Raw genomic sequence first — 15046 nt, forward strand, 5'->3', positions numbered from 1 at the left:
TAATGAGTGTCTGGTTTTATCTTTGACAACAGTCAGTTATCTCTTCCATTCTGCTTGCTTTGAAGTCTTGTGAACAGATGGATACCTCTCAGGTTTCTAGCAATGATAAATGTTTTTCCATATCTTATTAACTTGGAGATTACTGTGGAAATTGGCAAAGAGGAAACATTAAGCATTTAACATAGTATTTCAGTTCCAGAATTCTCCATAAGCTGTTACTTGCAATATACGTGTACAGAATGGTGAAGGGGTCAGGGTAGCATTACAGAAAAGATCATGAGTTTTGCAGTAAGAGTGGACTTTGGTTTGATTCCTTGCTTCATTATTTTTATTAGTTTCTTAAAACTGAGCAAGGGGGTAAAATTTCTATGTCTCAGTTTTGTCATTTGAAAATAGGACTACACAACAAGTTCCTACAGTCTAGCACAGGAAACCATATTCAATACCTTGTAATAAACCATAAGGAAAAGAATATGAAAAATATATATCTGAATCGGTTTGCTGTACACCAGAAACTAACACAACATTGTAAATCAACTATACTTAAAAAAGAAAATAGGACTAATAGTGCCTATCTCATAGACTTGTTGGGAAACTGAGATTGTATGAGAAAACATGTGCAATAGATAGTACTTAGCTCATAATCGTTGTTGAATAAATAATTTTCTACTTTGTATTATAAATCTCTGACAAGCCCCAAAGAGATTTGTTTCCTCTCTCTGTTGTTACAACAATGTACCTCCTTATGGTATCCTTCATGAACCTATCTGTGGGTTTCCTCCTTTACTCAATGAGCTTCTTCACAGGTATCATTTATCCTTTGATCCCCACCTCCTGTCAATTGAAAAGATGGGCATTTGATACATGTTTACTGAAAGAGCAGTACATGAATAAATGAATGAATTAACAGTTGTAACAAAGTATTGGTGAACTCAAGGGACCAAAATTGTTTTAAGTTTACATAGGCCAAGTCAATTAATGATGTCCAGTTCGGTTGTGAGAATAATGAAAGCGGCATAAGCCATTAATAGCTTCATTTTTCTTATGTTTGATCTGAAACAAAGATCTATCTATTGTGCTACTTTATAATTTTCTTAAGAATCATCAGTCTCAGAAACAGGATCTAAAGGTACCAATGGGAAATTACCACAGCATATTTTTCATTTCCTGCTTTTGGGTATCTGGTTGGACTGCTTGTGCTCAACTTGTTAAAGCCTAGTAAATGCCTCCCCCCACGTGACTTGACTCATAGGTCGTCTTTTGCCCACAGGCAGTTGTCTTTGGAGAAGAGAAGAAAGAGCTCTTGTATGCTGAGGCAACTCAGGAACTCAATAGAACAATGGAATACCATTCTTCCATAGAAAATTTGGATGAAGATGGATATACTCAATTAGACTTCAGCTCTTGCAATATCATCAGGAAATCTGTGGTCGCAGAGAAAGGTATATTTTTTTCTTTCTGACTTCAACATTTACATTCTCATCAACTAAAACTGGAAGTGGAAAAAATTGGAGAGACACGATTTATCGGGCTTTTATTAATACATTGTAAAAGGTTTTCAGAATTCACTGAAGATAATTTGAAGGTGCACTAAGACTTTTGGTAACCATTCAGTGACTAGTCGTTAGTACAGCTGACCCTTAAACAACACGGGTTTGAACGGCACAGGTCCACTTATACACGGATGTTTTTCAAAAGTAAATACTACAGTACTACATGATCTGCTGTTGGTTGAATCCATGGATTCCAAACTGTGGATATGGAAGAACTGAGATACAGAGGGCCAACGCTAAGTTATATGGGGATTTTTGACTTTGGGGAGGGGCGGTGCCCCTAATCCCTGTGTCATTCAAGGGTCAACTGTGTTTAAGTTAATTATTATGATTATAGAAAATACAATTTCTCTGTTCTATAGGGACAGACACTTCAAAAATAAGGAGTTGGTAATAAGTGTGATGAAATGCAAAGCTGGAAGAATTTCAATAGGAGCAACTTGTTTATTTGACAGAAAAGAGTAAATTGCAGAATGGAGGTCAAGGAAACAAAGAAGTGTAAATGAACAACATCAGGATATTGGAGATAAGAATGAAAAGATGGAAAAAACAACGTGTGGTTTTATGGAAAAGGCCAAAGGGAAGTCAGAAGTCATAGGGTTTAGAATCCTGAGTCTGTTTTTTTTTGTGTGTGTGTGTGGTAATGAGATTGATTTGGAATTTTTTTTTTTAAACAAAAGGGAGTTCTTTGTATACCAGTGAAGAAATATATATGTATTAGACAAAAAGATCCCATTATCAGGACATGAGTCTTAGACATAAGGTAAAAGAGGTGAAATCTGGAGAAGGGCATTAAAAGATTTCTCTCTTCACTGAATGAGCAATTTATTCTCCTCTATGATCCCCCTATTTGACAATTCTCTGAAATGCTCTTATTTCTTATTCTCAGTTTTTAAGTGGTGATATTAATATAAAGCGAGTTTCCTGTTATCAAGAGATTACTCACAGGTTTTGATGGCAGAATTTACTCTCTTCTGCTTTCTGTTCCTTTCCATTGCACAATTATTTTCCTCTTGTCACTTATGCAATTCCTTTCTTGGGCAACCTGATGAGCAAGAGTGGAAAAACTAGATGATGCAAGAGGTAGGGAGGCATGTGTGTGTTTATAGATGTGTGTGGACAAATTGTGTTACCTATAATGTGTTAGTAGTCCCTAAACTAGGTACTTTTACATATGTTAACTTAATGCCCACAATAATCCTTTGATGTATAATTAACCTAATTTTTCACAAAGAGAAATGGAAAAACAGAGGAAGTAATTTGCCCAAGGACGTGCAAGAAATAAGTGAAAGGAGAAGGTTACCCTTAGTAACCAGAATTATTTCTGCTACATTAAGCTATCTCTTCTAAGAATAGGTAGGATTTCTTGAATCCTGGTAGTGTCAAGAACTATAGACATCAATGTGGAGCTGAAATTAGGAGTGCATAGATATCAAGTTTCAGAACCTGAAGAGGTATGCTAAAGGTGGAGAAAAATTCAGACTAATCCTAGATGAGTCCTTACCTGGATATCAGATTTTGATGAATTGTAGAATTGAAGTGCTCTGTGATCCATCATCCAATTTTTTTATTCAATTTCTGCTCCCTATGCCGCCTCAGGATTTTGTGCTGCATCTCCTCGTTGGCGTCCCATTGCTGTGACTTTTGGAATTTTATGCTTGGTAATGCTGGTGATAACTGTGGTCCTGTGTACCATGGGTGAGTATTGGTGGGAGAGATTAACAGCAGACATTTAATAAGCATTTATACTGTTCCAGGCACTCTTTTAAGAGCGTAACATAATCTAATTGAATCTGTATATTGACCTTATTGAATCGGCGCTATTAGTTCTCATTTTATTCCTACGGTCATAAACTAGTTATTGGTAGGACCATGATTAGAAATTTGGGTGATCTGTCTTAAAAACTCATACTCTTAACTGCATGCTCTCCTTGAATAGCTGGTTTCAAAGCTATGGAATTCCTAGGATAAATTAATGAAAGCAAACCAGCGGAGGTCAAAAGGAAGTACAATTGGTGCTTATCTTCCTAATGACATAAATTCTCTAAAGAGGCTGTAAGCTATTTTTTATGTCTCATGATTTAGGGAAATTGTTTTATACCCGATCTTTAATCTAAACTCCTTTGGATAATATCAGGAAATACCTGAGGCACTTATCAAATACTAACTAGTTATTTTGTGACAGATGAATAAATTTATGTAGATTTTATTGCTCATGCATTCAAAATTGAATAAAGTATTATTGTACCTTCAAAGAGGCTATATGAAAGATTTCTTAAATAGGCAAGTGTTTATTGAATACATTCTGTGTTATAGGCACCAGGCAGGTTCTCAAGGAACTCTCATTTTTAAATAATAGAAGAAAGATAGAAGATTTATTACTCTTTCAAATCTATTATGGTACCAATTGACTGTATTCCATTTGCTTCATTTTTCTCTTTTGTATTAAACCTTCTTCATGGAAGTTATTTCTTTTTTCTGTATATTTAATCTATCATCTGTTCTATCTGTCTATCTATCTATCCATCATCTAACTTTACCTCTCCATCAACAATGTATTATCTATCACTAATCAGGTATGTATCCCTTTATATTTCAACAAAAATATGGTTTGGGGGATTTTAATTCTCAAACATAGCAAAATGACTTTTTCTTCTGTAATTACTATTGTTGTTGGTATATGAAGCTATCTGGAGACCCAGTTCAGGCAACAACGTGTTGAAGAATAACAGCTTTCAATCAAGAAGTAAAGAGAACCACAGTCAACCCACACAATCATCTTTAGCAGAGAATGTGGCTCCTACCAAGGCTCTCATGACCACAGGCAAGGCAGAATTAAAAGATTAATAAAGTCCTTGATTCAGAAGGGTTAATTATTGGTGCTAAGGTTTGGAGCAAGGGGTGAAGAAAGTACTTTTATGTGTGGTGATTGTGCATCCAAGGAAAGCCCACAGCAGTATTGTCTCAGTAAAATATGTCCCCTGTCATATATAAAGTGATATCATAAATACCTTATGAACTTAGTTGAATCTCCAACTTAGTTGGATTTTTTAAAAATCAGTAACTAATTTATCACAGGCTATGTATTTAGGCTTATAGGAGATTGTATAATTTGATGTGAAGGAACAAAAAGTGTTCTCATCCCTTAAGGAATTGACATTTTAAAATGATATAGTTAAAATAGGAAATAGGACATCAGAAAAGAAAAACGGATAGAAAAAGGAAAGAAGGGAAAGTGTTGCTAAGAATTAAACATTTACAAAAGAAATAAACCTAATAGATATGTTTCTGAAAACTCTGGTTAAATTTGTTTTTCTTTAATCATGCAAGTTCACTTATTTAATTACAATTTTACATACATGAAACTTCAATTTCTAATTGCATCATTATTGACTATGACAATATTTTGACTTCAATTTTCCATCTCTGGACACATACCTCCTCACTATTTGTATCACATTACTCCATAATGTGAATGATTGCTCTTATACTTTTCTTATTTGGAAAATTGCATTCTGAAATGGATCTCACACTTGTAAAATAAGTTAACATGAAATTACTGTATATCTCAGTGATTGATTTTGAATTGATTTATTAGTTATCATGGAGAAAAGGAGTTCTGGTCTGACTTTGAAGGAATGGAAGACAAGTCAAGAAGGAAAGGCGTGTTCACTGTCTAAAACACTGTTTATAGCCACTCAATTCATTTTTTAATTGTAAATGAATAAGGGGTTTTAATGTAGCCTCTTCCGAATTGAAAATGAAATCTATTAATGGTAATTCATTGATTATTTATTAAGTGTCCTTAGGATGAATGGTACTTGCACTGAAAGAGGGAATTGGTATAGTATGAATCTCACTGTATTTATCTTTTATTTCCAGGAGTTCTTTCTAGCTCTTGTCCCCCTAACTGGATCACACATCAGAATAGCTGTTATCTATTTAGCACATCATTAGATTCCTGGGATACAAGTAAAAGACGGTGCTTGCAACTGGGCTCGAATCTCCTGAAGATAGACAGCTTAAAAGAGTTGGTAAGTGTAGATTTCAGTTATAATTATCTGTGGTCTATATTGAACAGAAAAATAGAGGTAGGTTCCAGGTAATGATGATTTTCCCTAAAAGAAAGTCATTTTACATATTCTCCATAATTATAATAATAGCATACATTAAGTGAGTAAAGTGCATAATATATGCTTCTCTTTTTAATTAATTAATTAAAATATGAACACATTTTACTTTAAAATAAATCCTTTAAGCACAACTCCAAGTTGACTATAATAGTCAGGGCACTACTCATTTTTGTGGGCTTGGATTTCAGGTTGTAAATGTGGTGGAGTGAAATAGAAAAATCTTCCCCTTGTTATCATAATTATCAAGAAAAACAGCAGCTATGATAATATACATTTATAAATCATTTACTCCTTGCAAGATACTAGGAAAGGCAAAGAGGTTTAAAAAGTAGGCTTGTTTTAGCAATGCTCAAATAATTTGTAAGAAAAGAGAAACAACTCAGGCATTAAAAGTAAAATATCTCGTAAAGGCCACAAATGCCATAGAAATTCAGAGAGAGATCCCCACTGACATAAAAATTTCGCAGAAAATGTGCAACTTACGATGCATCTTGAATGAAGGATAGAACTCAGAGGAGCTATGAGAAGGGGTTAATAGTCAGGAAACATTCTATACTACAAATCTAAACAATCTATAACTTCTATACTTACTTTTACTACTCTCAATTTTTTTGTTTCTATTCTGTCTTACCCAACAGTTATAGTTCACATAAAAATTAATGGAAGTAGATGTATGATTAAAAAAAGAGCATAGGACTGGAAGTCTGTCTGACTTTTAGACCTTCCTGTAATTGCCGCTATGTTGTGCTATATTTTGTCAACAATTCACATATGATCTTTAACCCCCAGATTACTTATGCATAACTCATGCAGTGGGACTAAACTACTTTAAAATTGTCATCTAACTCTGAGAAGCATTTCTTGACAAAGGTCATGTAAATTTGTATTTTCTATTAAAATTGTGGAGAAGATAGTGGCCTGTCATCCATGAACATTGCCTAGGATATTTTGTCACCCTTGGATTTTGTCAGGTAGGTTGAATGCAGGCAGTGCAATGTTGACATTAAGGATGTATTCTTTATTGGATAATTGAACAATAACGACTCTGAAGAAATGAGATATGACTTTTGAGACACTCAGTGGCATTCAAGAATTGGCAATTCTGTCTAGGTTGATGCCAGTATATGTGTGCCTCCTCCACCAAGGTGACTCAATCTCTGTTTCTCACAATCTCCAAGAGTCTGTTTCTGTATCTTCTCTTTATCTCTATCATGTCTGTCTATCACACACTCTCTCTCTCCTTGACTTGTATTTGTATTTATGTTTCCTTACAGGAATTTATATCTAGGCAAGTGTCTTCCCAACCTGACCATGCATTTTGGATAGGGCTTTCTCGCCGTCAGACTGAAGAACCATGGCTCTGGGATGATGGTTCAATGTTGTTGTCTAACTTGTAAGTATCTGGAGAGACAAAGCTTCATACTCTTCCTCAGAGAGGTGAGGGCATGTCAGGCAGTTAAGAATCTGATCTGTTGGCCATAATAAGAAAGAGAGAGAAAAAGACACATAGTGATGGGGAGAGAGAAAGAGTGAGCCAGGAAAAAAAAAAGAAAACAAGAGGGTAGAGGAGGACTTAAGAGTCACAAAGAGCTGAATGGCCATCTCAAGCTGTCAACATAAGTGCTCCCTCAGCTTTCTTACTAGGAGGGCATGTGTTTGAAGCTGCCCAGGAAGGAACAATCACTGTGACTCAGTGTAAAACTGTGCTTAAGAGCAGTGCTTTGAAGTCAGTTCTCAGCTTGAGTCAATGATTGGCCCACTCATTGTGTGAAACTGGATGAGCTCCTTAATGTAACTGCACCCCTCTTTCTGCGTCTGTAAATGAGAATAAAAATAGTACGTACCTCTTAGGATTTTGAGATAAAAGTAAAATCACTTAGCACAGCATCTTGCACATAGTAAATGTGTGATACATGCTATTATTATTAATTTTAAAAGCAACCACATTTCACTTTTTTTTTTTTTTTTTTTTTTTTTTTGCGGTACACGGGCCTCTCACTGTTGTGGCCTCTCTTGTTGCGGAGCATAGGCTCCGGACGCGCAGGCTCAGCGGCCATGGCTCATGGGCCTAGCCGCTCCGCGGCATGTGGGATCTTCCCGGACCGGGGCACGAACCCGTGTCCCCTGCATCAGCAGGCAGACTCTCAACCACTGCGCCACCAGGGAAGCCCACATTTCACATTTTATAAAGCTCTTTTAGACATATGAACATTTGCATGATTATAAATTTTTCCTCATTGTATGTGTATGCACTACTATACACACAATGAAGAATTTACATATGGAGACTTATTATGAGGAATAAGCTCACACATGATTATAAAGACTGAGAAATCCGACAATCTGCTGTCTGCAAGCTGGATACCCAGGAAATCTTGTAGTGTATGAGCTTCAGTCCAAGTATGAAGGGCTTAAAACCAGGGGAGCCAATGGTGTAAAACCCAGTGCCAGAGCAGGAGAGGGTGAGATGAGATGAGATGTCACCACTCACACAGTGAGGCAGGAAAAAAGGAACAAATTTCTGCTTCTGCTTTTTTGTTCTATTTAGGCCCTCAATGGACTGGATGATGCCCACCCACATTGGGGAGTGAAGTCTAGTTTACTGACTCTAGTTCACTGATTCAAATGACACACTCGAAAATAATGTTTGATCTGGCTGTGGCTAGTAAAGTTGACACATGAAATTAACCCTCACAAAGTGTTGAAGTCTTCCTCACTGCAGCTGTCATTCATTTTCTCTTTAATATCTGCAGAATATGAAATTATATTCCCCTTTTCGATTTCTATTATTGGTGTGTGTATGTGTATTTGCATGTGTGTGTGTGTGTGTGTGTGTGTGTGTTTTCTTCTTTCTTTTTTTTTTTTTAATCAATCTCATTGGGTGTCGTTTTCAAAGAAAGAACTTGTGGCTGTGTTGATTCTTTCTCCCTCTGTGTCTTTTTTTCTCTCTTTTTTCCCCATTAATTTTGGTTTTCACCTTTATTATTTCCTTCCATTCAATTTCTTTGTGTTGAATTTGCTACTTTTTCTCTAACTTCTTGTGTGGACTCATGAATTTCATCCTTTTTTTCCCTCAAGTATGTACATTTAAGGCTATAATTTTAGTGTATTTTCATTTTCATTCAGTTCAAAATACTTTCTAATTTTCATTGTGAGTTGTTCTTTGGCCAATGAGTTACTTAGAAATGTATTTCTTAATTTAGAAATATCTGTGTGCTTATAAGTATCCTTCTGTTTTAGGTTTTAGCTTAGTTCCATTGTGGCCAGAGAACATACTCAGTGTGATTGCAGTTCTCTGGTTTTTGGGTTTTGTTTATTTCTTTGGCCACACCATGCAGCGCAGCTTGCAGGATCTTAGTTCCCTGACCAGGCATTGAACACAGGCCCTCAGCAGTGAAAATCCTGAGTCCTAACCACTGGACAGCCAGGGATTTCGCAGTTCTCTGGATTTTATTTGCTACGTCTTCCCATACTGAGAGAATTATAATAAAATCTTCCACTGTAATTCTACTCACAACTCTGTAAACATTTTTGTTGATGTGTTGAAGCCAAATTATTAGGCACATATAGTTTAGAATTGTTATATCTTGCAGGCTCAGGCTCATTCAATGTACTTTTTCTTTTCTTTCTTTCCTCTTTTTTGAAATTTTTTTTATTGTTCCACCTTTTCTTATGTTAATTTAGAATTTACTTTTTAACTAATTTTAGCAGTTACTCTAGAGATTTCAACATACAGTCTTCACTCATCAAAATCTAATATTAATTGGCCTTTTCATGTTTTTCCTGGGCAATATAAAATATTAGAGTATTTCTTTACTCTGTGTACTCCCTCCCCAATTTACATACCATTATTTTTGTGTATTTTAACTCTGGCCCATATTTTCCCACATTTTAGTATCTCTAAAATTGGCATATGTCTCACAACTGCTGGTCTTTTATAATCATTATCATCCTGCACTAAGTTGAGCTCTGTCGAAGCTTAACATTTGTTTCTGCCAGTCAAAGAGGAACACCACAAACCTGAGACTACTTAAACTAAACACTCCACTAGGGGTTTTGTATATATATATGTGTGTGTGTGTGTGTGTGTGTGTGTATACTGTTATCATAGGTTCAGACAGAAAAATTGTATGAGTAGCAGCTTGTGGCTCAACATCATAGGGGGTATAATTTTTTCCTCCTACCTTCCACCTGGTGGCAAGATTGAGAAATGCACTTTTCATTGTTACTCTTTTTGTTTGGCAGCTTTATTTTTCATTTACTCCTGCACAAAAATAGTCCTTTGTTTTCCAGCTTCTGCAGGGTTTTCTGTTAAATTCCCATCCTGAATGCATTTATTTCACAGAATTAAATAAATGGTACACCAGTGGTTGATGGCATCTTGGATTCAATAAAAGTATAACCCAGAAAACAATATAGATTTATGCAGTCAGTTTATTAGATTTTCCCACATATTTATGGTTTTCATTGCTTCTTAATCCTCTCTGCCTCTCCTACCTTCCATTTTGAATCATTTTCTTAAATATGAAGAATACTCTTTAGTATTTCCTTTAGAGTTGAAATTTTAAGGTCAGATTTTCTGTGCTTGTCTAAAACTGTATTTCAACTTTTAAAAAAAATATTTTGAGTATAAAATTAGAAATTTATAGTATTTTTTCTTTCAGGCATTCAGAGATATTACTATAATGTATTCTATTTTTATTGTTGTTTTTGAAAAGTCAGCTATTTGAAAGTAATATATGTTTTAAATCTGATGTCTTTTTTCAGCTTTGAAAAGTTTTCAGCCACATGCTTCAGATGTTGCTCCCTTCCTGACTTTATTCCCTTCTTCTGGAATTCCAGTTAAATGTATTACCAACCCATTCACAATATCCTATATATCTCATTTGCTTTTTCCTATATTTTTATCCTTTTTTTTTCTGTAACCTATGTATTTATTTCTCACCTATCTTGCAGTGCTTATTTTTCCTCATCTGTAGCTAAACTGCCATTGAAAGCCTCAGTTAAGCTTTTAATTTTGTTTGATGAATTTTTCAGTTTTACAATTTCTCTAATCTACCCAGTTGTTATTTATAATTCCTAGCTTTCTTCTAACATTCTCAGTATTGTGTTTTAACTCCTAGAATACACTGTATAGTTGTTTTAACATTTGTGCTTGATAATACCAGTGTCATATACTCATTTGTATCTGTTTCTATTATCTTTTTCTTCTAATTTTTATTCATATCGATATGTCTGATTTTTTTTGATAATGCACTTAACATTATCTCTTAAATGTTTGTAGAGTTAATTTGAAGTTTACAGAGAAGCTTTTCATTTGTTTCTGGCAAGCACCATCGGATATGAATAGTACAAACTGAGTATTATCACATTTTGATTTTAATACCACTTAACTACTTCACTTCCACTAGCCAAAGCACAATGAATTTATTAACAAAGAATCTTGACAGAATATGTCTCCTACTTTTCTATAGCCCTTTGTCTTGTGGTTTCTTTTCTGTTTTAAAAAATGAATAGTGGACTCTAAAGTCATAAGAGTAGGTCCAAATTAACATTTCAATATGTAACTACTCATTGGTGACAGTAATTTAATCTGGCTCTGTACATACTCCAAAATCTCTTAGAGGTCAAGAAAATTTTTTGGAGAAGATCACTGGTCAGAATTCTCCCTGAGCCTGGATCAAATTTGTTTCATGTCCTTAGTCTAGTTATTTCAATAGAAGAATCCTCTCAATCCTCCAACTCCAGGGCCAAGAAGAGATAGATGTACAGGATGAAAAGTACCAGACCGTAGCTTTTACACTGAGGCTCAGTGATGCCCTTTGAGCTTGACTGAATAATTAACACTGCTCCTTTAGGAGACTAAAGAGCAAACAGAACAGAGCCATGCTTCTATTTACCCATGGTAATTCTCATAATCGTCTCTCATTATATTGCAATACAATGCAAACTTCAGGATGCATTAAAAATATAGGGTTGTTTGAACTGCCTGTAAATGGCTTTGATATCAATGATTCTTCACTTAGTTCTAAATAACTTTTAGCAAGAATGCTTCAACTTGGTCTACTCACTAAACATACCCAATAATATTTTTGCTAAACTGTTGCTTCATTTGATAACTATACTTCTAGGTAAAAGGTTAAAAGAGAAGTAAAGAACTGTCTATAGAACGTTAAATAGTTTTTCTTTTTTGTCAGTTTTATTTTATTTTATGCAACTAGTAGTATTTCTTAAAATTTTTTTGAGTCATTTTTATGCCCTAGTAATAAAGGTTATTTTGTTACCACTGGAAACAAATAGAATCTAAATTCAAGTTTCCTTTTTCAATGATACGTACACTTCAGAAACTCTTTTCACCAATATCCTTACCAATTTATTTCAGCATTATGGAGTCAGTGGACAACATTCCTTATGTTTGTTCTATACAATTACCTTATTGTATTTTATTTTAACAGGTTTCAAATCAGAAGAACAGTTACCAAACAAGACTCATCTCACATTTGTGTATGGATTCATGGGTCAGTCATTTATGACCAGCTTTGTAGTGTGCCTTCATACAGTATTTGTGAGAAGAAGCTGTCAATATAACGGTGGGGATGTCGCCGTGGAGGAGCAGAGAGAAATATGTAAGATAGTAAGGAGGGTAGAAAACAACATGTTTATGACCAAAAGCATCATTTAAAAAATCATCCAATTCCATCTCTTTTTTTCTCAAATAGCCAAGAGAATATGTCTGCCATATCTCTAAGAGAATCTTGTATAATGTGAAATTGTAGGGAATCTGCTGTTATAAGCAAGCTTTCTCCTTTTTAAATACTATCAATCAAAAAAAGATCTGATAATGAATATAAGAAAGTAACCTGTCCTATTGACAGAGGTATTAACATTTTGTAATGCAAAACATGTTTTATTACTTTTTATGATTACTGTTTTGCAGTTTTCAGCAATTCCTCAGGAATTAATTACTGTAAAAAGGTATTATTGGAACATAACTAAGTTCCCTCATATGAGGATTTGTCTCTTTCTTATTTTCTTTTAAACTTTCCCATTGGTGCTATTTATATTTCCAATGGAGATTTCCATATTACTGGAGAGGCATTTACAGCCTTCTTTTTTTTTTTTTTTTTTTTTTTTTTTTGCGGTACGCAGGCCTCTCACTGTTGTGGCCTCTCCCGTTGTGGAGCACAGGCTCCAGACGCGCAGGCTCAGTGGCCATGGCTCACAGGCCCAGCCGCTCCACGGCATGTGGGATCTTCCCAGACCGGGGCATGAACCTGTGTCCCCTGCATCGGCAGGTGGACTCTCAACCACTGTGCCACCAGGGAAGCCCAACAGCCTTCTTGTATTCATTAATACGTGAACTGGATTTTTCACTTTAAAATGGTTAATGTTATATGAATTTCATTTTAAATAAAAAATGTTAATTAAAGAAACTTTGACCTTTAAATTATGTGTCATGTGTAATTAACACTATCTCTATTTGCCCTCTCCCCAAAAATGATGATGAATTTGGCCCTGAGGAGGAGTATAACAGGTAGTTTTGTGTTGAAGAATAAATTTTGGATCTTAAATATTTAAAAATCTAAGAGAAGAAGATAGAAATTTTTGGTGAGGTTGACTATTGTCTTTTAAGACACTAACTTGTGTTGTCACTATCTGAAAAGAAATGTAGAAGGGCAAAGATAATTCAGGTTGAGAGTTAAATTAAGACATAAAGTGGGATTTCGAAGGGATGCCATGCATTGTAATTTTGTTTTTGGTTTAATTGGGTCTCCTGTATCCTCCGAATGGAGTGGATGATTTGAAGAAATCTTGATAATCAAGGAAATAATTCTGTATGCTGAATGTCCAGCTGCACTTATCTAGACCAGACAGGTGAGGCAACAATAAACTATAACTTAAAGATAAAAGCACGACTTTAACAAAAGTGGTGGTGTGAAGTCAGAATGCTCTAGGCTGTCCAAGGCATACCATACCTCACTTGTCAATACACGTGTATACCACAGCCAAAGTGGGAACGTGCATGGGAATGAACAGAATACATCCACACTTTTCCAAGGGACAGAAAAGGGAAAATAGCTACTAGCTGACGTTATGTCTAAAGGGCAAATTCAAGACAAGTAAAGATCATGCTAGAGGAAACACTTACCTATTCAAGGGCCACCATCTCCTCGTGCCTGAGTTATTGCAATAATTTTCAAAGAATTCTCCCAGCATCTACACTTGTCTTTCTATAGTCCATTTCAAACGTAGCAGACTGATTCCATTAAATTTAAAACAAACTATGCCAGCTCTCTACTAAAACTCTCCTTGACTTCCCACATATCTGAATAAAAAATAAATAAATAAATCGAAACAAAAACCAAACGGCCTTTACAACTGTCTACTCACCAAGACAATTGCTGGCCATTTACTCCTTCGAGCTAAGCTGCTTTTCTCCTCATGACTCATTCCATTTAGGATGATGGTTTCTCGATTGTTTCTCAGCCACAGCTGGCATGCTTGCATCTCAGGACCTTTGAGCTTCCCTGTCCCTTTACCTGAACTATTCTTACCCTAGATACCTGCAGGACCTACTCTTTTACCTCTTTCAAGTCTTTGCCCAAGTATCACGTGTTAATGAGGCTGACTCTGACTACCTTATTTAAAATTACCAGCCCACCTTTCTGTACATTCTTAACCACCCTCACCCTCTGTATATTTCCATAACTCTTATCACAGTATAATATATTCTACTATTTACTTACTTATTATCTTTCTTGTATATCATCTGCCTTCTTCCATACAATGTAGGCACTAAAAGTACAGAGAGTTTTGTTTTCCACTGATGGATCTCAGAATCTCAGAATAGTACCTGCAATAAAGTAGGTATCCAAAAAATATTTTTGTCATGGTTGAAAAAAATATTTAAGGACAAGTATTAAAAATATTAATGTGGGTTGGTAAAAATTATCAAGAATCTACTTGAATAAAGTTTGAGAAATAACTCTAAGTGCTATTTCATTAGAATCATAATTATCAGCACCTCCTAAATTATGACACCTCAGCTGTGACAATTTCTAATATCCTATCTTCTTACTTCATGTTCACATGTGCTTCACTTACCTCTCTCCCTTGCAATTTTTTACTGCCTTCTCTCCTGTAACATTTTCTAATACATCAATCCAATGCAAAAGACCAAATAACTTTCGATATCCTACTTTTTATAGGGCATTATGCAGGAGGAAGGTCTCTTTAGATTTGTTTAATTTAAAATGATCTGATGGGCTTCCCTGGTGGCACAGTGGTTGAGAGTCCGCCTGCCGATGCAGGGGACACGGGTTCGTGCCCCGGTCTGGGAAGATCCCACATGCCGCGGAG

The 15046-nt window shown here is 35.4% G+C and overlaps 1 protein-coding gene across 2 annotated transcripts; it reads left to right on the forward strand.

Moving 5' to 3' along the window:
• The first annotated feature begins 1315 nt into the window (after positions 1 to 1315).
• Positions 1316 to 13244, forward strand: CLEC7A (C-type lectin domain containing 7A). 2 transcript variants are annotated; one of them, XM_082635646.1, is made up of 6 exons: positions 1316 to 1442; positions 3153 to 3251; positions 4240 to 4377; positions 5436 to 5587; positions 6961 to 7079; positions 12142 to 13244. In XM_082635646.1, the coding sequence occupies exons 1-6, from the start codon at positions 1340 to 1342 to the stop codon at positions 12272 to 12274; spliced, it is 744 nt and encodes a 247-aa protein (XP_082491772.1). In that variant the 5' UTR covers positions 1316 to 1339; the 3' UTR covers positions 12275 to 13244. The 2 variants fall into 2 exon arrangements, with proteins under 2 accessions (XP_082491772.1, XP_082491773.1); XM_082635647.1 differs by lacking the exon at positions 4240 to 4377.
• Positions 13245 to 15046: the final 1802 nt, after the last annotated feature.

This window comes from Mesoplodon mirus (assembly GCF_964341445.2).
Source record: "Mesoplodon mirus genome assembly, chromosome: 11".
Taxonomy (NCBI): domain Eukaryota; kingdom Metazoa; phylum Chordata; class Mammalia; order Artiodactyla; family Ziphiidae; genus Mesoplodon; species Mesoplodon mirus.